Raw genomic sequence first — 25,155 nt, 5'->3', positions numbered from 1 at the left:
TAAGTGTCTGAATCATGGTTGTCGTCAATCCCAGTAATGTTCTTATTTAATTTGACGCAATTTTATGGCCACTTACAATTCAACTAGGATTTGACTTGAGCATGGATTTGGATGCTCCAATAGCAAAAGCAATAGTTCATGACTACTTTTAATCCTGCTGATTACTCCAATGCCGATAAGATGCCATGCTTCTATGTTTATTTTCATGTAATCGATAACACTTTTACCTAGCACTAGCTCGAAAAGTAAATATATATTGTGCTTATCTGATTTGGTTCAGCCATTTGGTGGGTGCAGACTTCCCTCTATTAAAGCTTTGAAAATGAATTTGTATTTCTATGTGCTTTTACAATGATCTGTGGGTAGTGAGGGTATGTCCCAAGCTCTATCCTCGTCAATTATCGATTTATCCCTGAACAACGGATGCAACTTAGTATTGAAATCTCAAGAGACCATTTTATAGTTTTTCTAGACCCGGGGGGGCCTCCCATCAGCATTTCTGATTGTAGTGATGACTGTTCTTCTAGTCTTTTCTTCAATAGATGATCCTAAAAGGGTCAGGTTAAAGTTTGGCACAGTCACCTGATGTAAAATATAGGTTTATAGTCGCAAATGAGCAAGCCTTGCTTCTTAAGTAAATTATTTCAATATTTTTGCTAGGTGTGGTGTAGATTATTTCAATGTTCTCAAGAACAGACATTCTTACCCATGTGGTAAGGCCTCCCACTGGTTTTCCTTTTTGTTGTTTAGTTGCCGGTAGATGATATGTTGAATATCCATCTAAATTGATGATATCTATGCTCCACGTTTTTTGGAAACAACAAATGTGTTGGGCTACGAAGTAAAGCCTATCCTTGTCCTCTACCTTAGGTTTTAGACCTGGTATGTTCCAGCTCATTATTTTCACAAACATTTTTCGACTGATTTCCGATGGTGTTATTCTGGATTTATCCTACAGATATCAACCTTCTTGATTAACCAGTGAAGATGATGATGGTCTTAATGGTGGCTGAAGAGTGTGACACCGTTGATTCTGAATCGTATTGTTTGCTATACAGGAATGTATATCTGTTACATTAGATCGTTTGGGAAGTGACTGAAAGGAACTCGAAGCATTTTGCAGCACCAAACCAATATTTTTGCTATGACAACTTTTGTTCTCAAGTCCATTCCTAGTTAGTTTTTCTATTAATATAAGTTGGTACAAATTCGTTTCCGGGCAGTTTATATTGATGCATAGGTCTTCATTAAGTTTTTGTGACTGAGAATTTCGTTTGTTATCCTTACATTTGATCATACGGTCTGTGTGGATTCTGTATTATTAACCGCATCGCTGCGGCGGCTTTTCCCGTTGTGTGCGGCAAATTTCAAAAAGCTGCGTTACATGACGAGCTCAGCTCGTCATCAGCACACGACCACCGTGGCTGATGACGAGCCCAGCTCGTCATCAGCAGCGAAAAGGTTAAGCCTGATCATTTGCACTAAACTAACTCACAAAATCATTTGATCGTACATGCTGCAAACCTGGCAGGGAGTTTATTAGACACAAAATATTCCTTCTATTGAGGATGCTTTGACTCCCTCTTGAGATGTTTTCAAGGGTAAATATGATTGTTACCTGATTTTTAATGTTGCTTAACATGTCATTATCTCCACCCGTTGTGTGGTTTTCTGCATATGGCATTGTCTAGCTTCTTATGAAGTTGCAATCCAAGGGTCTTTGTTGGATGGTTGATTTTGTGAGTACATTGACAAATGGGGCCTATTGCATAGGGGATTCATTTGATTTTCTCAGAGTCACTAAACATCTGGGTACATTTGCTCAGGTTGATGAGTTGGGATCAGTGCTTAATTTGTAAAATATTAAGTGCCAGGGCCCTGGCCAAAAGGCCATTGGTAGCTTGCACCACCAATCACACCTGTCATCTCTGCCAAAACAACTACTAACCATCTCTCTCGCCTGCAAGTGCAACAGTTCAGATTATTACAGGTCCCCAAAGCTAAAGGAATGGCTGGGGAGCTAGGTATTAGTAATTTGTAATGTATATTATATTCCTAAACAACCATATACCTGCTCATCCCTAAATTAGATAAGCAGTGCCACCATGTGGCAGATTGTCCTAAGTGTGGTGTTGACAATTAAGTTTTGGTGCCGAGCACTGGAAACCAATTAAGTGCTAGTGCTGAGCACCGGAAACCATAGGCTCAAATTAGGTAATGGTTGGGACTAAGGAGGGCGAGTCGTACGAGCTTCCGTGAATAGCCTTTCTGAGGCTTGATTCTATTTGTTCTAGGTTTGAACTATTTGATGCACATGTGCTTGGTCCTGCTCCGATACTAGTTTGTCTGGGATGTTCAATGCTAGACAATAGTTCTCGAAATCGGGTAGATTAGCTTCCTATGATGCCAAGATTGGTGTGTACCTGCTCGGGTTGTTGTGTTAAGTTGGTATAATTACCTAAGATTGCAAATTTCTACTTGGCCTCTGTGATGAGTTAAGTGTCTGTAATACACCTTGTAGTTTGATTAACTGGTTCTGTAGGCTGTCCGTCATTGTCAATTTCCAGTTTTTGGGTAGGAGGAATTGGCCTGCGTCCGTTTGAATCCATTTTATGTGAGAGTGGACTGTACATTATTTACCACACAGCGATCCAAGATTTGATTAGAAAAGTCACCACTGGTCTCGTCATTTTTTTCGATGCTAGGTACAGAATTACCTGACCCACCTCCTTGTTATATATATTCTGGGTCTGCTGTAATTTCGATCCCAGGTTGCAAAAGTTTTGTTCCAATTGCATTTGGCTCAGACATAGGATGCTACAATTTTTTAGTTACTCCTCTTTTACTTTTAGTTCTTTTGTTACCCATCTTCTTGATTTTCATTTTTGGGTTAAACCTATTATTTCTGGTCTTTTTTTAGGAGGCGATGGGGAGTTTATAGTAGTTGTTTATGATTCACTTAAATCCTCTATTGTATGTCCTGTAGTTGATTAAGGTTTTGAGGGAGTCTTTGTCTTTTTCTTTTTCTCCCCACAGACTAGCTCTGGGTCAGTAGTTAGAATTTCCAATAGTTTCTCGAGTAAGGGAACACAACTTTGACTTTCCTTGTGAGCCTGGGTGGATTGTGCTCTTAGCTTATCCTTTACAGTATCCTCCACTAGTGCCATCCTATGGTCAATGTTCATTATTAAAGAAGTAAATTGCCTGGTAAGTTCTAGTTGAATATCAAGTTTCAAGGATTGCTACGTAATTGCATTTGTGATTGAGTTCAATGATGTGCACATGACCTTCATAATACTTAGTATTGGTTGATATAATTGGTACACAGTCTCATTTGAGACCTATTTTAGCTGTTGATTTTCAGCCATGAAACTTAAATCGTCTGATGTTATACTATTCATTTGGGAATCATTCATATTATTATCAAGATTCTCTAGTATAGCAAGTTCTTAGTTGTGCAAGTCCTGATCATGTAGATTCTGGGTTTCCACTATATAACATTCATCATCCTCAGTGTTTTCTATTTTATCAAGCTCCTCACACATGTATACAAGGCACTGCACAACATAGGACCAACATAACCTTAGCAACTGACTCTACTTCCACCAGACATCTGCGCTCACCCTGTTTCCCTCCTGTGCATAACCCTGTATCCACAAAAGCAGAACTGGAGGTTTAGCATTCGCCTACATGGCACCAAAAACCTGGAAGGACCTCCTTCGTCTCATCAGGGCCTCCCCCTCGCTCCCTGAATTCCCCAAACAAGCTAAAGACCTGGCTCTTCAACTAATTCCCAGAGGCTGACTCATTTACATCGCCCAAAGACTCACACCTGTACACCTGCTCCAGCACCTGTATACCCGACTGTGTGATAAGCTGCGCTATTCAAATCTACATAATATAACCGAGCTACCCATGACTCCTCAAGGGTTAATGCGCTTCCTAGTTTGTTCCTAATCTCTCAGCAGCCCATCAGTATGATAATCAGGTGAATATTGCGCCCTCTGCTCCTTATGTCTCCACATTTCTAGTGGCACTGAGGCAGCACAACTTACTATGGCCAATTTGCTTCCACTCTCAACTTTCCAGTCAGAATCAGATTAGGTGCGGTCATGCACACTAAACGTCTTATTTCTTGCTGGTACCAAGCCACTGTTATCTTGTCCTTTCTTTGAGGGTAAAGCATAACTGACCTTTGATTCACCAAATAAATACCAAGTAACTGGTGCTTCCCTCTTGGTGTCGCGATGGAGCATTGAGGTTGTCCCCTCTATCACTTCCTGGAGCATACACTCACACTTCTCGCTCTCTAACATTCACTCACTCTGCCTTTTACTCTCTCACTTTATAAATGTTAGGGGTAAACATATACCAAACAACCAACCTTTATCCAAGACTTATCTCATTTCTTTTTGAGTGAGTTTCTGCCAAGGTGCTGTTCGACTGTTGATTTCTTTTGTAAATGTTACAGTTTGTGGACTGAGGTAAACTAGAATACAAGCTGGATGGATACCTATTAACGACCGACAACGTTGTAAATCCTCCAGAGAAATCTTCGGGAAAAAAGCACCATTTCACAAAGAGTTGGGAAATTCGTTACGTCCCTCAACCATGCTTGTTTTCCAGGAGATTAACAAAAGAACATGGCAAACAGTTCGTTTTTTGGCATGTGGGTGCCGTATTTTGACCAACATTTTGAGGAGAAACTATTTGACATCCACTTGATCGATATAGTTGAGGATTAACATATGTTGTAGCCAGTTGTGTGGGAAACATTTTAGGCCAGATAATGCATCGAGAAAATCGACCTCTGTGGTTTCTCAATATCTAACCATTGCCAGACTGTGGTAGCAAGGTTTTGTCCTTTACTTTTTATATAAAAAATAGCCCCACACTAGAAGCCCTAGCAAATAAATGGAAATAACTATTTCACTCGTCGGAGCATATTATTCTGAGTAATGGACTTGTGGACTTCATTCTATGAGACAATGCAAATATGTGTACTTTTGGTATATTTTTCATTAAAGATAAATTGTGCAAGTGCTAAAAAATCATATGAAAGTTTCTTTTCCCCAAGTTACTTAGTAACATTTTGTTGCTATCTTCGTCAAACCATCTCATCATAAGGTCGGAAAGTTGAAGGGAGGAAACGAAAACCTTTTAAAAAAAAATGTCTCCATGCTGCCAAATCAAGGCATTTGCTAAAACCCGTGCTATGGACACAATCGGACACCTCTGTTCTGCAACGCATTTTATCCCCTTCATTGTAACTTTAGCATTGTACTGTGTAAGTATTTCTCTTGTGTGTCTGACCATTTGACTACATTAGCTCGTGTCTTTGTCAGAAGTATACCTGAATTTGCTGAGGCCGCCCTTGATCTGACTCATTACATTTGACAGCCTACCATAGTCTTGCATTACATTTGACAGCCTACCATAGTCTTGCATTACATTTGACAGCCTATCATAGTCTTGCTGTACTGAAGGGTAAGCCGTCGTCTGTCGACATTTAGTTTTATCATTTAAAAGAAGATGGAGTTCTCAGGATGACTGCCAGACAACCAGGCCCGTTTCCTCTGGAGTACTGTGGAAGCAAGTGCAACCCGCAGAGCTAACCTATTTTGGTGCGTTCTGCTGCCACCTGAATTTGTTGCTATGCGATGTTTTATGGCAGGCTGTTGGCCACCGGGCTATCAACTACAGCTGTCACTTCATGTATCTGAGATTCCACGTATCACAAAGCTTCTGCCAGTCAGTACCCTCTCATCTAAAACTTACTTCATGATCATAGACAACAGCCAAGGTGAAAGGTAGGTCATGAACCATATTTACAGCTGGATTTAAACATGAAAACAGGAACCCCCTTTTCCTGAAATATTTTTTCTTAAATGAAAAGCAGTCAGCAGAAAAAAAGAATCCATTCCGCATTTTTGACTTTTTTTTAATTACACGGAAGATGGAATTTCTACATGGTTCAAAACAATCTAAGCCACAGCTATTAAAACTGACCTAATATCTTGTTGCAAACCTTATTGAATGTTTTTGATGCGTTTCAATTTCGCAGGACACATTTTGCTTTTCTTCTGCATGTCTACAATAAACATAAAATAGCAAGACACCAAGGATTCAAGCAGTTTATTGGAAGGGTGAAGATGAGACCATGTATTACAAGAAATAAAATACCCCCTGCCATGAATACCTTATAAGGATACTGAAAGTCATCTCAGAGTTCCATGACCTTATGAAAGAATTTGGCCTTCTGCCTCGTTCCTCTACACTGAACTCCTTGGTAACTTGCAGTATCCTAATAATCTGGGCTCATAGAATTGTGTGTCAGGCGAGAACCAAATTATGCAGCAAGAAAAGGCAAATGATGTGCTGTAATGCAGCACATTTTGTGATCGTATTACTTTATTATTTAGTCTTTTTCACACATCCTAACACTGCCTGGGTAAAGGTTTCACCCTATTAGTACCAGTGTAATACTCAAATAAAGCAATAAATGACAGAAAGGAAACCGTTCAACATTTGTGAAAGGCCTTCTGCTTTATGACAACATGTGTCACAGTTTTATGAACTTTTGAGTCATTTGAGCTAGTAACTATTCAAAAAAAATCTGCAAATAATGCAGCATGTGATGGATTTTGTGCCAAATGCAGCAAATCCATAATATGTGGAAAACTAGGTGGCCGTAAAAACACATAATTTACTTAATGCCATAAAAAGGGGTTACCTTCAGATATATGTGTCAAGGAAATAGTTATTACATCATGATGCAACTGATCTACACCTTGAGATAATATCAGACCAGAAACAATGGTGAGGTAATCGCATGATAGTAGTAGAGGATATGGAAGCACAGGTGGTGTTTTTTTATGATCTGATGCATGTTTTTTTTTTATTTCAAAGTGACTTGAAACGTTTGAAAGTTAATTCTTGTTGGTTAAATTAATATTTTTATTTGTCTGAGTCTGTAATCCACAAGTCAAAGTACTAATGGGCTTTCCACCTCTAACCTCACCCTCCTTCAAATGGGGCTCTCTGTAATTTACCTTGCCTAGCCTCTTCCTTCTCCTGTTTCTTCTACCAGATGTTTTACACCATCTGTTGGACAGGACTCCATTACTTTGTAGCTTGCTAGGTTCACTCTACACGTGTGCCCAAAAATATACATACTTGTATCAACTCTTCTTCAGTGGGAAATGTATTGTGAACTTGTCACTGCAAAGGGAGTTTCTCAAGAGTTATTGCTCTACATAGTTCACAGAGATTACACTGCGCCTATCTATAAGGATTATTGTAATGCAGAGCGTGTTTTTTTTTTAAATTTCAGGAGTACAATTAGAAGAGCAGAGTAATGGAGTAAATATGCCTTCTGATGAATTTGACATGCACTTGCCCTCTAAAGGCATTGAGCCTTCTCCAGGACATTTGAGTGTTAAAGTGAACTCCCCTCCATCTTCTCAATCCAGTCCTTCACTGAGTGAGGAGCTGCGACTACGAATCGAGAGAAACAAGCAACTAGCCCTGGAAAGGAGAATGGCAAAGATTCAGAACAGCAGCCAGACGCAAGGTAGCACTTATTTTTTATTACTGCCTATAGTTATGCCAAAACATTTTTATGACTACTTAAACTTGGAGTATAACCTACTTTCTGTACAATTTTGTTATGCCTATTTCAGTTCAAAAATCGAATGTACCATGACAGTTCGAAAACTGTTCCATCTTCACTCCTTGCCTCCAGGTACCGTCCACCTTTGCAGTTTCCCCATATAGTGCACTTTTATATTTTTAATAGAAGAAATGGAAACCTGCTGAAGTAAAAAGTTCCGATGGATACTGTATCTAAATGCAGATTTCTCGCTTTTGAAATATATCCAGGCATCAGACTGGATCCAGAAGATTGGAAAGCATTTTTCCTGTGCGCCAGGAACTAGCATTGTGCGGCACCGTGCCGACTTCATTCCGCCCCGGAAGTGATGAATGAAACTGCATATCAGCATCACCCATGCACACAAACGGCAGTTCCTTTTTTCCCCACACCATTGTGGGTCCAAATTTTGATTTATTGTTTCTCCAAAATTCAAGTTTACAGTATGCCAGGACACAGGTGAACCTCCTGACATTGTTTGGGTTCATGATCAATGTGCTGAAGTCGCACCTAGTTCCTTCACAGAGGCTCCCCTTCATTGGAGCCATCCTGAATATGGTGTAATGTATGGCCTTCTGTCCACCACAATTAGATCAGGACATTTGGGCTATGATCCTGATATTTCATCCCTTGTCCTGGTCTCGGTGAGAGTGGTTCTGAGGCTTCTGGGCCTCTTGGCATCCTGATAGTTGAATTTGGGCCCATCATAAGTGGAACCTATGTGATTCTATCTAGGTTCGAAAAGAGACGGAAAAAGACATGTAGCAGTGGCTCAACCGCAGTTAGACTGGCGGCAGACTCCCTCTCCCTTCCTCACCCAGAACTGACTGTGGTGACAGATGTATCACTGCTGGGATGGGGAGGTCACTTGGGAGAGGTGGAGATCAGAGGACTCTGACCCATCTCCACATCAACTTGTTTGGAGTTGCAAGATTTTTGTCTGGCGCTGAAGTCCATCCAACCGTTCATCAAAGGGAGACTGGTTCATGTCCTCTCCGACAACACCACTCCCATATGGTACTGCAGCAAGTATGGTAAAGTTGGGTCCTGTGCCAGGAGGTGCTTCATCTCTAGAGTTGGTTGGAGCTACAGGGCATTTCCATGGTCATAAAAGACCTGCTGGATCTTTGAACGCCAGGGCGGACGAGCTCAGTTTGCGGTGACTGGCATATCGCAGAGGTGGCACAGGGCATCTTCTGGCAATGAGGAGAATCCTGGTTAGACCTTTTAGCCACCACAGAAAAGGCACAATGTCAAATCTTTTGCGCACTGGAGTTTCCAAGAAGGCGCTCGCTCAGAGACCCATTCCGGATAGAGTGGAACACGTGACTCCTGGACATCTGTCCACCACTACATCTCCTAACCCCAGGTTCTAAAGAAGATCAGGAACAACCAAGCTCAAGTCTTTCTAGTGGCTCCAGGTGGGCAAGTAGAGTGTAGTACCCAGAACTTCTGTGCATGAGCCTCTATCTTCCAGTCTGGAAGGCCTCCTGTCGCAGCAGCTGGATCAGGTTCTTTACCCACACCTGCACTATCTGGCCCTTTGTGCGTGGAGATTAAGCGGTGGCAGTTGACCGCATTCAATCTTCTTCCCGTTATTGTGGTGCCATCCTGGCTGCTGGGTGTCCCTCTTCAAAGTCAGTTTACACCTGGCACTGGGACACATTTGTAGCCTGGTGGGGTACCTGCAGTACCATCCTTTGCAGGCCAAACTGTCATGTCATGTTGTTTGTTTTAACTCTTGCCCAGCAAGAACTTGCAGAGGGCACCGTTAAAGGTTATCTGTTGGCCCTTTCTGCAGTTTTACTTTCACCTTCAAAACACTTGTTGCGATGAAATTTTTGACATTTCTGTCCCATATATTTACCCCAAAACACATTGTGATGTCACAGTGGGATCTTAATGCGGTTCTCACTTTCCTAATGTGCACACCAATTGAACCTATGCACAGCTGTCCTTTACGTCTCCTGACTCTGAAGACTGTGCCTGGTCAGTGTGGCCATGGTTTGTCGCATTAACAAACTCCAAGCTCTCTCTGCATAGCCAACTATATATACAAACTTTTTTCCAAAGTGGTACTCGGGACCAAGGTAGCCATTTTGCCTACAGTTGTTACTACCTTTCATGTTGGACAATCTATCACTCGCCCATCATTCCTTGCCTCGCCTCACACCTCAAAAGAGGAAGAGCGCTTTGAGTTTCTATATCAGTTGCACCAAAGATGTCCAATGGATGCTCATGTCTTTGTGGGGTTTTCTGGGGCACAGAAAGAAAAGGCAGTGCAGGAAAGGACTTTGCATCAAGATTTGCTTGTCACACTGGCCATGAAGCAGCCCTCTTGCAGGACTGCCAGCAATAATATTTTGCTCACTCGGTCCTGCAATACTTTTTGAACAGAGCCATTCCACACATCTATCCCCTTGGCGGACTCAGAGAGGTGTGTGGGGGATGGAGGGGGTAAGGCTTTGTATCTTTTTTTGGTGAGGAAACTGTACTTAGAAGTATCCCGCAGAAGAACAAGCAACTTACCGTGAGTAATGCTTTATTCAAGGCATGTTTGCTGTAGATATACACGCTTTGCATTATCCTGCTATTTAGTTTTGGGTCCGGATGTTTGCAAGTGATTTTTCTTCAAAGAAGTATTTTTTTGCCAGTCACGAGGTAAGGTGACTCCTCCTTTTCGGTGATAATGTGCATCAACTCCATTGTTAGATTGTTTTCTTTCTGCCATCGGGTTCGGACATGTTTTGCTGCGCTCGGATTTGAAAGTCAGTCGGGATCCTTTTGATGCGCAATTCACTTACCCATGTCGGTATTGTTTTTCAATCACTTTTTCCACCTACTGTGTGTCAAAAATATTCAGAAAACTTTAATTATCCAATTGGTAACTCTAACCGCGGCCGTTGGACCTAGCTCATTTTCCTCTATCTACTTCCACTCTAGGATCCATCATAGTCTTCTGCCGATGGAAAAGCCACCATTTCAATTCGGTCCTCTGTGCCATTCAAAATACTCACTCACCAACCTTCATAAGGTCTGTAACCTCTATCTCTCGCCAGAGCATAAAGAGGAAGACTGCGTCACTTGCCGATCGTTCCAATCTAAAAATAAACTCTGCCGGACCGTCTGGCTCGACGAAGAGACATGCAGTGGTTGAGCATGAAGGACACCCCTGATATCTTGGGAGAAAATATTGAGCAAGAAGGGATGGAAGCATCAGCAGTGGAAGAGGAGGAAGCCTTCTCCATCCAGGACTCCAATTCTGAGTTGGAGATCAAACTAGAGTCCCACAACGTTCCAGCTGGACAGGGTGCCCTGAGTAACAAAGCCCTTTGCCCAAACCTGTTCCAACCAAACAAAAGGCTATTAGACTGCCACAAGACCATGGTAGGCACCGTGGCTTTGATTCCAACGCCCCACCTTCCGGCTCATCACCAAAACAGCAAATCAAACCTTCAGGCTTGGACTTGAGCAGAGATGATACCCTTTGATTCTGAAACTTGCGGCCTCCAAACATAACAAGCATTTGCAATGCAATAGGTCTCACAGTTACACAAGTTTGAGCTATTGACATTGTAAACAACAATGCCTTTTATTTGTTTTTGTTTTTGAAACAAAATTATAAGGCATTGTTATTTACAATGCCAATAGCTTAAACTCGCGTGGCAAAAGAAATGCAATAATTTGCTAGAGTTTAAGCTATTGGTATTGTAAATTATACTGCCTTTTATTTATGCTTTAAAACAAACATTTAAATAAAACTCATTGTCATTTATAATGCCAATAGCTGAAACTCTCACAAATGCGAGACCTATTGCATTGCAAAGGACCCACTTGTCCCCAGTTACAAGTATTTACATTTGGCAAAAATAGTAACAGCAGAGTTCAGTTAAGGCCCAGTGGTGAAATAAGCTGGTGATGCTTTCACACCTTACCCGATTCACAGGCTCCCTTCTGCGTCTAGAGGATGGCGGGCAGCCCTGTTGCAGTGCCTTGCGGGTCTCCACCTTCATTTGCCACACCTCTTGGCACTGTGTGCTCTATCTGCGAGCCAATAGCCGCGGGCAGCCTCTTGGCGCTGCGTGAGTTAGGGCAGCCTCTTGGCGCTGCGTGAGTTAGGGCAGCCTTTTGGCGCTGCGCGAGTTAGGGCAGCCTTTTGGCGCTGCGCAAGTTAGGGCAGCCTTTTGGCGCTGCGCGAGTTAGGGCAGCCTTTTGGCGCTGCGCGAGTTAGGGCAGCCTTTTGGCGCTGCGCGAGTTAGGGCAGCCTTTTGGCGCTGCGCGAGTTAGGGCAGCCTTTTGGCGCTGCGCGAGGTAGGGCAGCCTTTTGGCGCTGCGCGAGTTAGGGCAGCCTTTTGGCGCTGCGCGAGTTAGGGCAGCCTCCTGGCGCTGCGCGAGGTAGGGCAACCTCTTGGTGCTCTGGGAGGTCATGCAGTCACGACCGCACGCCGCCCTCAGTCCAGTGCAGGCACTGAGGTGTACACCTGACAAACTCTTACAAACATAAGCAGAGCCATTGTGTAGGTTGAGACCGGCACAGAACTGGAGACCACATGTGCACCCCCTTTCTGACAAGGCAGGCTTTTCATGGTTGACAGATTGTAGGTTTAATACATTTTTCTGAAATCTTCACTAGACATGGCACATGGTCACTGTTTTTAAGCTACGAAGAGATCTTGATAGAGTACAACACCTGCACTTTTAAGCGAGTTTCTGCCAAAGCAGCTGAAATGCTGCAAATGTTGCTGAAAACGGTGCCCTCTAGGGATCTGTCTTGTACTAATGCACTATAAAACAAGTAGTTATTGTTTTTTTGACTCAGTATCTTTTATTTTACAAAATTTTATTTAGAGAGAAGGAGTAACATAGAGCATTACAGTCATGAGCATATATCAGGCATGGTACAGATAATTGACAAAAGTAATAAATAATTGACAAAAGTAAAGAAATAAATTGACAATTGTAAATAAAGAAACTAAGGAAATAGGACATTGCATCAGTACACTGTGAAGGAGTCACAACAACAAGAGGTGCGAGTTAACCGTACAATCTATTAAGACCAGCATCTTGGGAAGGGGAGCAAGAATTTCTGTGCAGAATTATGCATCATTAATTAAAGTTATGGGGTACTGGAGGGGTGATATCAAGAGAGGTGCATGTGTACATCAGACAATCATGGAGGCTTGAAAAGGTCGAAGTGAGCATCGAGTGAGGACCATAGTGTTCGAGGCATGTGGGCTGCTGAATTCATATCTGTGCATAGATCGCCGCCTAGTGTTGGGTCCGGATGATTGCACATTGTTGTCCTGGAAGAGTCTTCGAAGTATCACGAGATAGGTGGCTCCTCCCCTGGACTACAGTGCGCATGGGCATCAACTCCATCCCCAGATTGTTTTTTTCCGCCATTGGGTTCGGATACGTTTCAGTTCCCTCTGTCGGGATCGATAGTTCTTAAATTACTTTGCTCGCGACCAAAAGGTCTTTAGGACTTGCGTCGGTATTGTCTGTCGTTCGGGTTCGTAGTTTCCTCGGCTCCGAAACAACACTTCCCTTCCGCGTGCTTTCGGCACGGACGGGCCTACACGACGCTCCAACCTACTTCCATCATGAAACGAAGTCCATTTAAACGGTGCCCGGTGTGTGCCTCCAAATATCCGCATATCGCGTACACCCGGTGTGCAATAAGTGTTTGTCGCCGGACCACGACGAGGCCAAGTGTATGGCCTGTTCCAAGTTCCGGTCAAAGAAGACACTCAAGCTCCGCCGAGCTGCGCGCCTGGAGGCCCAGCGATCGGCACCACCTCCTGCAGACATCTTCGACACGGTGGATGTCGGGGACGACACTATCCAAGAAATCACAGAATCTAACCCGGCGTCGGAGGTCGAGGACGACTACGATTTCGATGAAGTCGTCGAGGAGATAGGGGACGACGACGGGGCCCTTGCCACCGTAGAGGATAGCTCGGACGAGGAGCTTCCTCAGACTGACTCCGGGGCCAGCCACCATTCTAAGGCCCAGGCCGAGGGATCGCCTTCGGGCCTTACCCAAAGCCTTGATTCCCGTCCCACGGCTCCGCCTTCCGGCCCGGCCACGGACATTGATACGGCGCCACTCACGGTACAGAAACCGAAAGTGAAACCATCGGTCTCGACGCCGGACGTATCGAAACCAAAAGCGCTAGTCACGCTGGTCGGGTCGAAGACTTCGGAGGCCTCGGCGCCGAAGAAATCCAAGATGGCCGTCGAGCTCAAGAGCCACGCCAAAATGGACGACCCGAAGGCTACTGTATCGAAGCCGAAGGTTAAAAAGGCCGACGCAGCTGCATCGGCGCCGAAGACGGTCGACGCACATAAGAGTCGCCTCGATTCCAAGAAGGCCGACGACCATAAGAAGGCCGCTCTCGACCCAAAGAAGCGACAGGACGACCCCAAGTCTCTCACTGCCTCGCTTCCACTCAACAAGGCCAAGGGGGCAACGGCGTCGGCTCCGAAGACCGCGTCATTGGTCGCCATCCCAAAACCAGCTTCAGAGGACTCTCTCGAGCCGGTGCGTCCCTCCGCCTCGTTCACTAAGACGGTTACGGAGTCCCTTCAACGTATTAGGGAGGGGGCCGCAGCAGTCGAGCGGAAGGACCCTGTGCCGCCCAAGCCTCTTCAAAAACCGGCAAAGACGCCAACGCCCATTCTGTTCACGTTGCCGCCAAAGACGGCGCCGAAGGCTTTCACAGCAAAACCTGGGGCCGGCGTGCCCGTGAAGGTATCTTCGACGCCGAAGGCATCGTTAGTGGTCCCAAGCCCACGGCACCGACCGCTGGCAGAAGAGGAGCGTCAAGAAGTGATCATCGACGCCAACACGGGCAAGCTCTCTCTCCTTAAGAGAAAAATCACCCCTGAACCACAATTGGAGCATTACCAAATTCCACTTAAGAAAAAGATGGACTCTGCTGGTGCCTCTGCCTCTATGGAGCCTGTGTCACCACAAGCACATAAACTTTCACCCACTCATTCCCATGTGGAGGAGGGTGACGGCAACGACGAGGATGAGTATACCTATCCAGTCTACTCAGACCCAGAAGATGTGACTGAGCCATGGTCTGCTGGTGGCGATCCTGGGGACCCGCATTCGGGGCAGGAGCCTCATCTTTTTTCAGCCAAGACTTCCCCAACAGAAGACTCTGCAGCTTTCAATGCACTCATTGAAAGGGCGGCAGCCAATCATGACGTCGATCTTCATGCTGACCCAGTGGACGTCGACTTCCTCTTTGACACCTTTTCAGTCTCGGAAAAAACTGTAAAAACTTTGCCAATGCTAAAAGGGGTGTTGAAACATGCGGCAGAGGTCTTCAAGAAGCCCACCCGAGCAAGAGTTATCAACCCACGTATCAACAAGAAGTACAAGGCGGCGCCCACTGATCCTACTTATATCAAAGGACAGTTGCCTCTGGATTCCCTGGTTGTCTCCAATGCACGCAAACGAGCCAACTCACAAACTACGGGTGATGCTCCTCCCCCAGACAAGGAATCAAAAGTATTTGAGGCTTCGGGGAATAGGGTGGCTGCGCAGGCAGCCAACATATGGCGCATATCCAACACACAGGCGCTACTGGCGCGTTATGACAGGGCACACTATGATACTCTAGAGACCCTTTTACAGCACTTACCCGATCAATATAAGGAGGCAGCAGAAATGTTGATACAGGAGGGGAAGCTTATCACCAATGCTTCGATTAAGTGCGCTCTGGACGTGGCTGACACCGCCTCAAGAGCAATTAACACTAGCGTTCTACTTCGTATACATGCATGGCTCAGGATATCCGGTTTCAAGCCAGACATTCAAACTACCATCTTGAACCAGACGGTCAACCCAGACCACCTGTTTGGCCCAGAGGTTGATACCACCCTCGAGAAGATGAAAAAGGACACCGACACTGCAAAGTCTATGGGTGCCTTGCAGTCCCAGCAGTTTCGGGGTGGTTCCTTTCGTCGCTCCAATAATAGAGGCACCTCGAGGGGTCAACTGTCACAGTCAACACAATTCTACAAGAGCAACACCCAACCTTCCTATACCAACAAGGGTCGGGGTGGATACCGTGGCAACAACGTCAAAGGCAGAGGACGTGGAAATAACAGCTCCAGGTCCTCCACCGCCAACAAACAGTGACGCCTTGTCACTGCCCCCCGACCACACAACACCGGTCGGGGGGAGACTCCAGCAGTTCCTGTCCATGTGGAAGTCCATCACCACGGACAGGTGGGTCAGATCTCTTATCCAATACGGTTATTGTCTAGAGCTCACATCCACTCCACCCAACATACCCCCAAAGACCTGTCCTATGTCCGGCGAGCACTTGCACTTGTTGCAGCAAGAAGTCAACGTCATGCTGCAAAAAGGGGCAATAGAGCTCGTGCCCCTGCAGGAAAGAGGTACAGGAGTTTACTCCCTGTACTTTCTGATTCCAAAGAAAGACGGATCCCTCAGGCCCATCCTAGACCTCAGACCGCTCAACTTTTACATTCTGTCAGAACATTTCCATATGCTCACGCTGCAGCAGGTTCTCCCACTGCTTCAGCAAGGGGACTTCCTGGCAACTCTGGACCTAAAGGATGCGTACTTCCACATTCCACTGCATCCTTCACACAGAAAGTACCTCAGGTTCACCATTCAAAACCAGCACTACCAGTTCAAGGTTTTGCCTTTTGGGGTCACCACAGCGCCCAGGGTTTTCACAAAGTGCCTGGCGACGGTGGCGGCGCATCTCAGACGTCAAAACATCCACGTCTACCCCTATCTGGACGACTGGCTCATTCAGGCGAAGTCGGCCCAGCAGTGCGCCGACCACGTGTCCCACACCATTCACCTTCTGCACGATCTGGGGTTCTCACTGAATTACCCAAAGTCCCATCTCCAGCCCGCCCACATACGGCAGTATCTGGGTGCGACTATAAACACTCTGGCGGCCACAGCGCAGCCGAATTCAGTGAGAGTCAACAGCATTCAATCGCTGATCCAAAGATTCAGACCACAACACTCGCTTCCAGCAAGAGTGTTCATGCAGTTGATAGGCATGATGGCCTCCTGCATCTCCATAGTCCCACACGCGAGACTACATATGCGTCCGCTTCAGGAGTGCTTAGCACGTCAGTGGACTCAGGCTCACGGGCAGTTAAAAGACCTAGTGTTGGTGAGCGGTCGGGCATACAACTCTCTGCATTGGTGGAATCCACAAAACCTTTGCAAGGGCCGACCGTTTCAAGAGCCTGTGCCGCAGATTATCCTGACAACGGACGCTTCTCTCCAGAGATGGGGAGCGAATGTACTCCAATACACGGTGCAGGGACTGTGGACGCTGCAGCAAAGGAAGATGCACATCAATGTACTGGAACTGATGGCGATCTTCATGGCCTTAAAGGCATTCAAAGTACATCTGTGCAACAAGGTCGTGTTGATCCGGACGGACAACATGACGTCCATGTACTACATCCAGAAGCAGGGGGGCACACACTCTCCGCAGCTGTCTCATCTAGCTCAGAGCATGTGGAAGTGGGCCATTCAGAGGAACATTTTCCTCATGGCAGAACATCTCCCAGGCAAGGACAATCAAATGGCGGACCTGCTCGGCAGGCACAGCCACCAAATGCACGAGTGGGAGATACATCCATCAGTACTCCAACCGTACTTCCAAAGGTGGGGTCATCCAGAGATCGACCTGTTCGCCACAAGGGAGAACGCAAAATGCCAAAGCTTCGCCGCCAGGTTCCCACACCCGCAATCGCAGGGCAATGCGATATGGATGAACTGGTCAGGCAGATTTGCGTACGCTTTTCCCCCAGCACCTCTGATACTGCTGGTGGCGCGCAAGCTCAGGCAGCACTCGATGACTCTCATCCTAGTTGCTCCAACGTGGGCTCGCCAACCATGGTACACCACGTTTCTGGAACTTTCCGTGGTACCGCATCAAAGGCTTCATCTCACACCCCGCCTTCTGACGCAGAGCCATGGCGACATTCAGCACCCAGATCCGCAACAGCTCAACTTGGCGATCTGGCTCCTGAAGTCCTAGAGTTTGGCTACCTCAACCTTCCTCCCAATTGCATGGACATCATTCGGGAGGCTAGGAAGCCCACTACTAGAGCATGTTATGCAGCAAAATGGAAGCGGTTTGTCATCTATTGTGCAAACCACAACATTGATCCACTAGATGCTTCTATTCAGAACATCATCTGTTACCTGTTCCACCTATACAAGTGTAATTTGGCATATACTTCCATTCGCATTCACCTGTCTGCGATGGCCGCATACCTCCAAAATAGACAGCACCTTTCACTTTTCAGGGTGCCTGCCATCAAAGCATTTCTGGAAGGCCTCAAAAGAGTCATTCCGCCACGGACTCCACCAGCTCCTGAATGGAACCTCAATGTGGTTCTTACAAGACTGATGGGTCCTCCCTTTGAGCCACTACATTCCTGCGAGCTCCAGTTCTTAACGTGGAAAGTGGCTTTCCTGGTAGCAATTACATCACTACGGAGGGTAAGTTAACTGCAGGCCCGCACAATCCAAGAGCCTTTCTTCCAAGTTCATTCATACAGGGTAGTGCTCCGCACTAACCCTAAATTTCTACCCAAGGTTGTGTCTCAATTCCACATCAACCAAACCATTTAGTTGCCGGTGTTCTTTCAAAATCCAGAGCCACTGGCGGAGCGGATGCTCCATACCCTTGACGTTAAACGGGCCCTAATGTATTACATTGATAGGACCAAGGATTTTAGGAAGACTAAGCAGCTTTTTGTTGCCTTTGCGCCACATCACAAAGGTAACCCTATTTCTAAGGCTGGTATTGCTAGGTGGATTGTGAAATGTATTCAAATCTGCTATGCAAAGGCAAAACGCACTCATACCATTCCACCAAGAGCCCACTCCACTAGAAAGTTGGGGGCCTCTATGGCTTTTCTAGGTAACATTCCCTTAGAGGACATATGTAGAGCAGCCACATGGTCTACCACACACACATTTACCAAGCATTACTGTGTAGACGTACACTCCAAACAGCAGGCAGCTGTAGGGCAGGCTGTTCTCAAGACACTTTTCCAATCTGCTGCAGCTGGCACGGGCGGCCGCCGCTAATGGAGGGACTGCTATGTATTCTATGCACAGATATGAATTCAGCAGCCCACATGCCTCGAACTGCAAATGCTACTTACCAGTATGCATCTGTTCTTGGCATGTAGGGCTGCTGACATTCATATTGCCCGCCCTCCTCCCCGGCGCCTGTAGCAGCTGCAGTGTTCACATATCATTTCATGGCATGGTCATCATTCACTGAGTTTCACTCCATCTTGGCCACAATGGCTAAAAACAATCTGGGGATGGAGTCGATGCCCATGCGCACTGTAGTCCAGGGGAGGAGCCACCTATCTCGTGATACTTCGAAGACTCTTCCAGGACAACAATGTGCAATCATCCGGACCCAACACTAGGCGGCGATCTATGCACAGATATGAATGTCAGCAGCCCTACATGCCAAGAACAGATGCATACTGGTAAGTAGCATTTGCAATCCTATGTGGGGGAGGCCATGGTGTAGAGGCAAGCGCTATGTTATTGGCTCCTCTAACCCCTTCCACGCTCATGACGAGCTGGGCTCGTCATGGCGTAGCCTCCTCGCACGCTGATGACGAGCCCAGCTCGTCACGTAACATGCGCTTTTGAATATCTCAGCGCAGGAGCAGAATTCCGCTAGCACGGATGCGGCTAAGACTTGAGATCCAATTGAGCCAATGGACGAAAGAGGCTTTACCTGTGTCCTTCCAATTACTCAATATGATTTTAACCGCCGCCGTCAGGAGTAGGTCAAGTAGGGCTTTGTCATTTTCATTGAGAGTGACGGCTTTGGTAAAACCCATGACTAAAGTTGCAAATTCTCTCGGGAGAGAAATATGAAGGACTTTGGTAATGAACTCGAAGATTCTATCTCAGTAGGTGGTGACACGAGGGCATTTAAATATTCGGTGTTAAAGGTCTCCACCCTCCGCCATACAGTTCCAGCAGGAGTCATCATCTTTGATGTTGTGCAAGAAGAGTCTCCTGGGGGTCCAAAAGGCTTTGTGGAGTAGCCAGAATTTAGTTTGGGATAGTGTAGGGCTAATTTTGTGTCGTGTGGTTGACTCCCAGATTCTGGCCCACTCTACTTCCGAGGTCGTAGTGGATGAATATGAATCCCAGAATGACTGTGTGGAGCTAGTCAGGTTGGACCTCTTTGGGCGGATCATTTTGTATATTCTGGACACCTGATGGCGAAGTCTATTGAGTGTGTGTAGGTAGCCAGGGAGGGAGGGGGTGATGTCGTTCAGAGCTGCTTTGGTGAGTGACACCATGAGGTGCAAGAAATAGTAGAATTCTATGTGTGGGAGTCGGAATCTACTTTGTAATTCACCGAAAGTGAGCGGTGATGCACCTTCAAATAGTTGGTGAGGGAAGTATATTCCTTTCCCAATCCATGTAGGGTTATTTAGTGGTTTCCCTTTGTATAATAGGGTGTTATTCTGCCACAACGATTCCCACTTCGATTTACGGAATTGGTGCGGTAAAAATTTGCTTACATGAAGAAGGACTGCTTTCGTGTGTTTGAAGATGGTTCCTGAGTTTAAAGTGGGGTGTAGTTTGATGGTAAGAAGGGTGGAGGGATCAAGGCCCTGAAGAAGGGATTTTTCCATAGATAGCCACACCGGGGTGTAGTCTGTGTGTGGAGTTAGCCAGAATGAACCCTGTCTGGCCAAGAAAGCAGTTTGATATAGCTTAAAGTCTGCCAGATTGACGCCTCCCAAGGTTTTATCAAGGCAAAGTTTTTTCAGGCTAATTCTGGCCTTTTTACCTTGCCAAAGGAAGGAGGAAATCAGTTTGTCAAGCTTGGAAAGGAATTCTTTGGAGAAGGAAAGGGGTAGCATTGTGCTCAGGTAGTTGATTAGTGGGGATATCATCATTTTTACAGTTTCTACCCGGCCCCACCATGTGATAAACCGTGGTGACCAGCCATCAAGGATGCTTTTAATTTTTGTTAGTGTGGATGTCTCATTATGTTTGAGTGTGCTCAGTAGTTTATCGATGAATTCTATCCCTAGGTATTTTATCACGTCTGTTTGCCAAGCCAGACCCGAGTCACCAAGGACTTCTTTGGTGGTGAGGACATTTAGTGGTTTGACTTCGGATTTGTCCTTGTTTAACTTATACCCAGATAGGACCCAATATTTGCAGATTGAGGTCATGAGTCCCTCGATTGATTTGGACGGGTTTTCTGTCGCAATCAATATATCGTCAGCATATGCTACTAATTTTATCTGAGTGTCTCCGAAGCAGACTCCCTTGATGTCTTCATTCCGTTTGATGTCAGTTAGAAGGGGTTCAAGGGCCAGGAGGAAGAGTGCTGGTGACAGCGGGCAACCTTGTCTAGTACCCTTGTAGAGGCGAAATGGGTTGGAGAGGGTGCCGTTGATTGCTATCCGAGCTGAGGGGGATGAGTATAGGGCCATCACCATTGTGATGAATGAGTGACCGAGGTTGAATGAGCGCATACATTGCTGAAGAAAGGACCAGGAAACCTTATCTCGAAGGCTTTTTCAGCGTCCAGGGTGATCGCGACCATTGGAGATTGGCAGTTTTTGGCTTTCTCTAGTATATGACGCAGGAGTCTGGTATTGTCGTTCGACATCCTGTGTTTCAGGAAGCCAACTTGCGACGGGCTTATCAGATTGGGGAGAACAGCGTTTAATCTATTTGCTAAGATCTTGGCATATATCTTGCAATCAAGATTTATTAATGAGATGGGGCGGTATTTTTTGGTTTGGAGAGGGTCTTTCGCCTCTTTAGGGATTACAATTATTGTAGCCTCACTCATTGAGGGTGAAATACTCCCACTGGACGCGTTAGAATTAAAAACAGTTTGGAGTGTAGGGATAAGTTGGTTTTCAAAGGCTTTATAAAAAGATGCAGAAAAGCCATCCGGACCGGGGGCTTTGTTGCTTTTCAGAATTTTGATGGCTACTGATATCTCTGTTTTACTGATGGGGGACCCTAATTGTAGTTTATCAGCTTCTGATAATTTAGGGAGGTCGAGAGACTCAATGTAGTCGGTGCAAGCTGCTATGTCCAGGGGTTTGTCATTCTTATAAAGCTCTTCATAAAAGGTTTTAAATGTGTCTAAGATTTTGGTCTGGTTGGTGTGGGTATTGTTTGCGGGATCTTTTATTGAAGATATGGTTGACAGCTTTTGTTTGTGTTTGAGGTATGAAGCTAGCAATTTACCTGCTTTATTCCCCTCGCACAACTTTAGGGCTTTGAAACGGTTGAACCATACACCCGCTCTTTTACTAGTGATGGCATTGTATTCATATTTCTTTTTGGTTAGGAGGTCGAGGGGCTTTGGATCTTGGGGGTTGGCTTTGTGTTGTGATTCTAGATTTCTGATTTCTTGTTCCAGTTGTTCCAGATCTTTGTTTAGTGCCTTGTTGGCTTTGGCTCTGATATTTATAATGACTCCACGGATCGTGGCTTTAAGAGCGTCCCATAGGGTGTTAGGCGCGGTATTTGGGATATTATTTAGTAGTAAGTATTCCTCAATGGCGTTTGCTATCAGAAGTTTGTCGTCGGGGTTGGTTAGGGTTTCCTCATTAAAGCGCCATCTTCTAGGTGGACGGATCGAGCGGGAGCCGGCAAGCTTGGTATGGATACAGGCATGATCGGAAACCAGTTTGGGGGCAATGTTGGTTTCCTCAATCAGGTGAGTGAAAGAGGTGGAGACTAGGATAAAATCGATACGCGAGTAGGAGTTGTGAGGAGCAGAGTAGAAGGTGAAGTTATTGTAACTGTGAATAACAGGGACGTTTTTCACTGCATGTTTCTGAATGTCATCAGAGACAAGGAGAGGGAATCTCAAGTTGTCTACGATGCCACTGAAAACCCCGAGGTGAATGCTCAAATCAAGATATTAAATAAAAATACCAGGCCTAATGCCACCTTTCCGGACCACCCTTCTCCACCCCCACCTCATCCCAGCCCTTTTCCTGTGCCTCTTCTGGAGTCGTAAGCGCACTCACAGCAGCGGTGGGAAAAGCCTGTCAGCACGGACGGTTTTGTCCTTGCAGCGCAGTTCTGCAGAGTTGACGTGCATAAAAAAAGTATGGGAACTCTGATCAGTGCCATGGGGGGTGGGGAGGGGTCCTTGAATGTGGGAACGAGGCAACAAGTATGGGGACTGTTTCGGGTAGGGGAGTAGGTGACTGAGCAGACACATCACAATGCCTGCGTTTGTCCTGCACTTAGTTCTTTGCTGAGGCATCTACCTGCCGTTCCCCTGCCACGCTAGGGTCATTATGGACAAACAAAGGAGGAGCAAACGCTTCCTCGTGTGACGTCACAGCAGTGGATAATCGCTTTAGTTTCACACTGTTGTGACGTCACTCAAGCGAATTAACATATTCCAATCTGGGTATTCACAATGAAGTACACGAGTTGGGCACTGGAGATGCAGAATTGACCGGGGTGGAGGGGGGTGCTGAGGGGTTGTGGTTGGAATGCAGATCTTTTTTTGAGAAGATTACGGCCACCTTTCTCGTGATGCCCAGGGCATTATCTGTACTGGGTTAATGAGCGCAGAGAGGAGCCGGGGTAACGCGGAGTTTAGCTCATTTCGACAGGTTTCGGGCGTCCACTCACTCATTTCCTCAACAGACCTCGATGCGGCATCATCCCTTCCGGCCAGAGGCCCCAAGTACAAAAATTGTTTAATGAGAGCACTCGGAGCGAACATATGGCTCTGTGTGACTTCACAGCGCGAGGCAAAACGAACATCCACCAAATTTACAAACCAGAAGTTAATGGGTCACGTCAGAAAACCGGGTATCGCGCACGTTTGTTCACAAGGCGCATGCGCGTAGTCACAGGCAGACGCTCGCTCCGTCCATTCTGTGATACGGAGAGGCTGGTCTGGTCCCAGAGTGCACGGAAGTGAGGGAGATGAGTAGATCACGAACAAGGAGCAGAATGTAATACATCCGGGTACCGGAGGCGGCTGGAGCGTTTCCGAGTCAGCAGAGGCGGCTGCTACAGGCAAGGGGTGCGCTGGGGACGCGGCGTCCGCTTCCACTCTGTTTCGGCGCATGGCTGTTGGGTGCCGTTTAAATTATGCTACCCAGGCCAGGCGATGCGGCGGAGATACGGGGAGTCACGACAAAAGAGCCAGGTGAGTGGGGGGTGGCTGCATGCGTGTGTGTGCGCGCGTGTGTGTGTGTGTGTGTGTGTATATATATGCAGTGTGTGTCTGTGTGCGCATGTGTGAGTGAGGCTGTGAATCTGAGGCATGGGGATGTGCAGGGCGCCGTGCGCGCCCTCGAGGGCAAATCGGAGACAGCAGAGGCTCGTGCCTGTACGCTGTCTCACATTCCCCCGAACACGCCAACAAAAGGTCCTTCGCTACGCTCGACCTAAAAAGGACAAATCCAGCTCGGCACTGAAAATGTCGGCGCTGAAACTCAAAGACTCTTCTTTAAAGCCGATGGAGCCTATTTTAGAAACAATGAAACAAAAGCTGGATCCAAAACAAAAGGAAATTCATATAAATCCTGATACTGTGCACATTACAACTAAGACAATAATACCATCTTCCAAAAGGGAAATAGACACTGGATATAAAATCCCTCTCGTAAGATGAAAAAGGACATGGCTTGATTCATATTACCTTCCGCCTTCTTCACCATTACCTATTATACCAGCTTCAGACCCTTTACACATCACACTACCAGGCTCTCCCAATGCAAATCCTGATACAGTAGATGATGACACTTCTGATCAGCCACCACCTAATCAATGGAATGAATACAATATAGACCCACCTGTATCTATATCCAGCTAAACCTTCCCCTCCTGATGATAATACTGCATATCAGGAGTTAATTGCTAGGGCAGCCACTTACCATGGAGTTGCTTTAAATAAAGAAGCCCTAGAAAAGGATTTCCTATAGAACATCACGATCCTTGCCAATGTTAAAGAGTATGATAAGGTATGCTGACGATATTTTTAAGGATCCAGTTAGAGCAAGTATCCGAACACTTAGGGTGTACACAAAATAAACCCCCTCCACCATCTGACCCAGTTTTTATTTTTTATTAAATTTATACTTTATTGCAACCTCAAGTCACATACACAGCCGACATCGCCTACAACCCGGAGGCCGGCGGCATAAAAAAAAAACACCCTCCAATCCCTGGGTAAAGGTAAGTTACACAGCCGTAAAGACCAACAGCCCGAGGGCCTGGTGGCGAAACTGCAGGTGTGGAACAAGTGTGCAGAGGCAATAGATCATAGTAGCTACCATTGGATGACCATAACATATAAGCAGGATGCACACCCCGCAACGCCAACAAAATCAGACCCAGGTGCAGCATGGCGTGCCAGATTGGCAGGATCGAAATAGCCATCCGGGAAGAACTGCGTAGAAACCCAGAGTCGAGGGCATCA

The 25,155-nt window shown here is 46.1% G+C and overlaps 1 protein-coding gene across 2 annotated transcripts in view; it reads left to right on the top strand.

Annotated features, from left to right (window-relative positions):
• TIPIN (TIMELESS interacting protein) overlaps positions 1–25,155 on the top strand; it is a 313,598-nt gene that overhangs the window by 243,224 nt on the left and 45,219 nt on the right. For both annotated transcript variants that reach the window (XM_086957990.1, XM_086957991.1), the window contains one exon: positions 7,334–7,573. In XM_086957990.1, the coding sequence (XP_086814116.1) occupies positions 7,334–7,573 (240 nt within the window). The remainder of the gene's footprint in view (positions 1–7,333; positions 7,574–25,155) is intronic.

Source organism: Lissotriton vulgaris, chromosome 2_1 (genome assembly GCF_964263255.1).
Source record: "Lissotriton vulgaris chromosome 2_1, aLisVul1.2, whole genome shotgun sequence".
Taxonomy (NCBI): Eukaryota; Metazoa; Chordata; class Amphibia; order Caudata; family Salamandridae; genus Lissotriton; species Lissotriton vulgaris.
The sequence above is the reverse complement of the archived record's forward strand: the minus strand, read 5'-3'. Positions and strand labels throughout refer to the sequence as shown.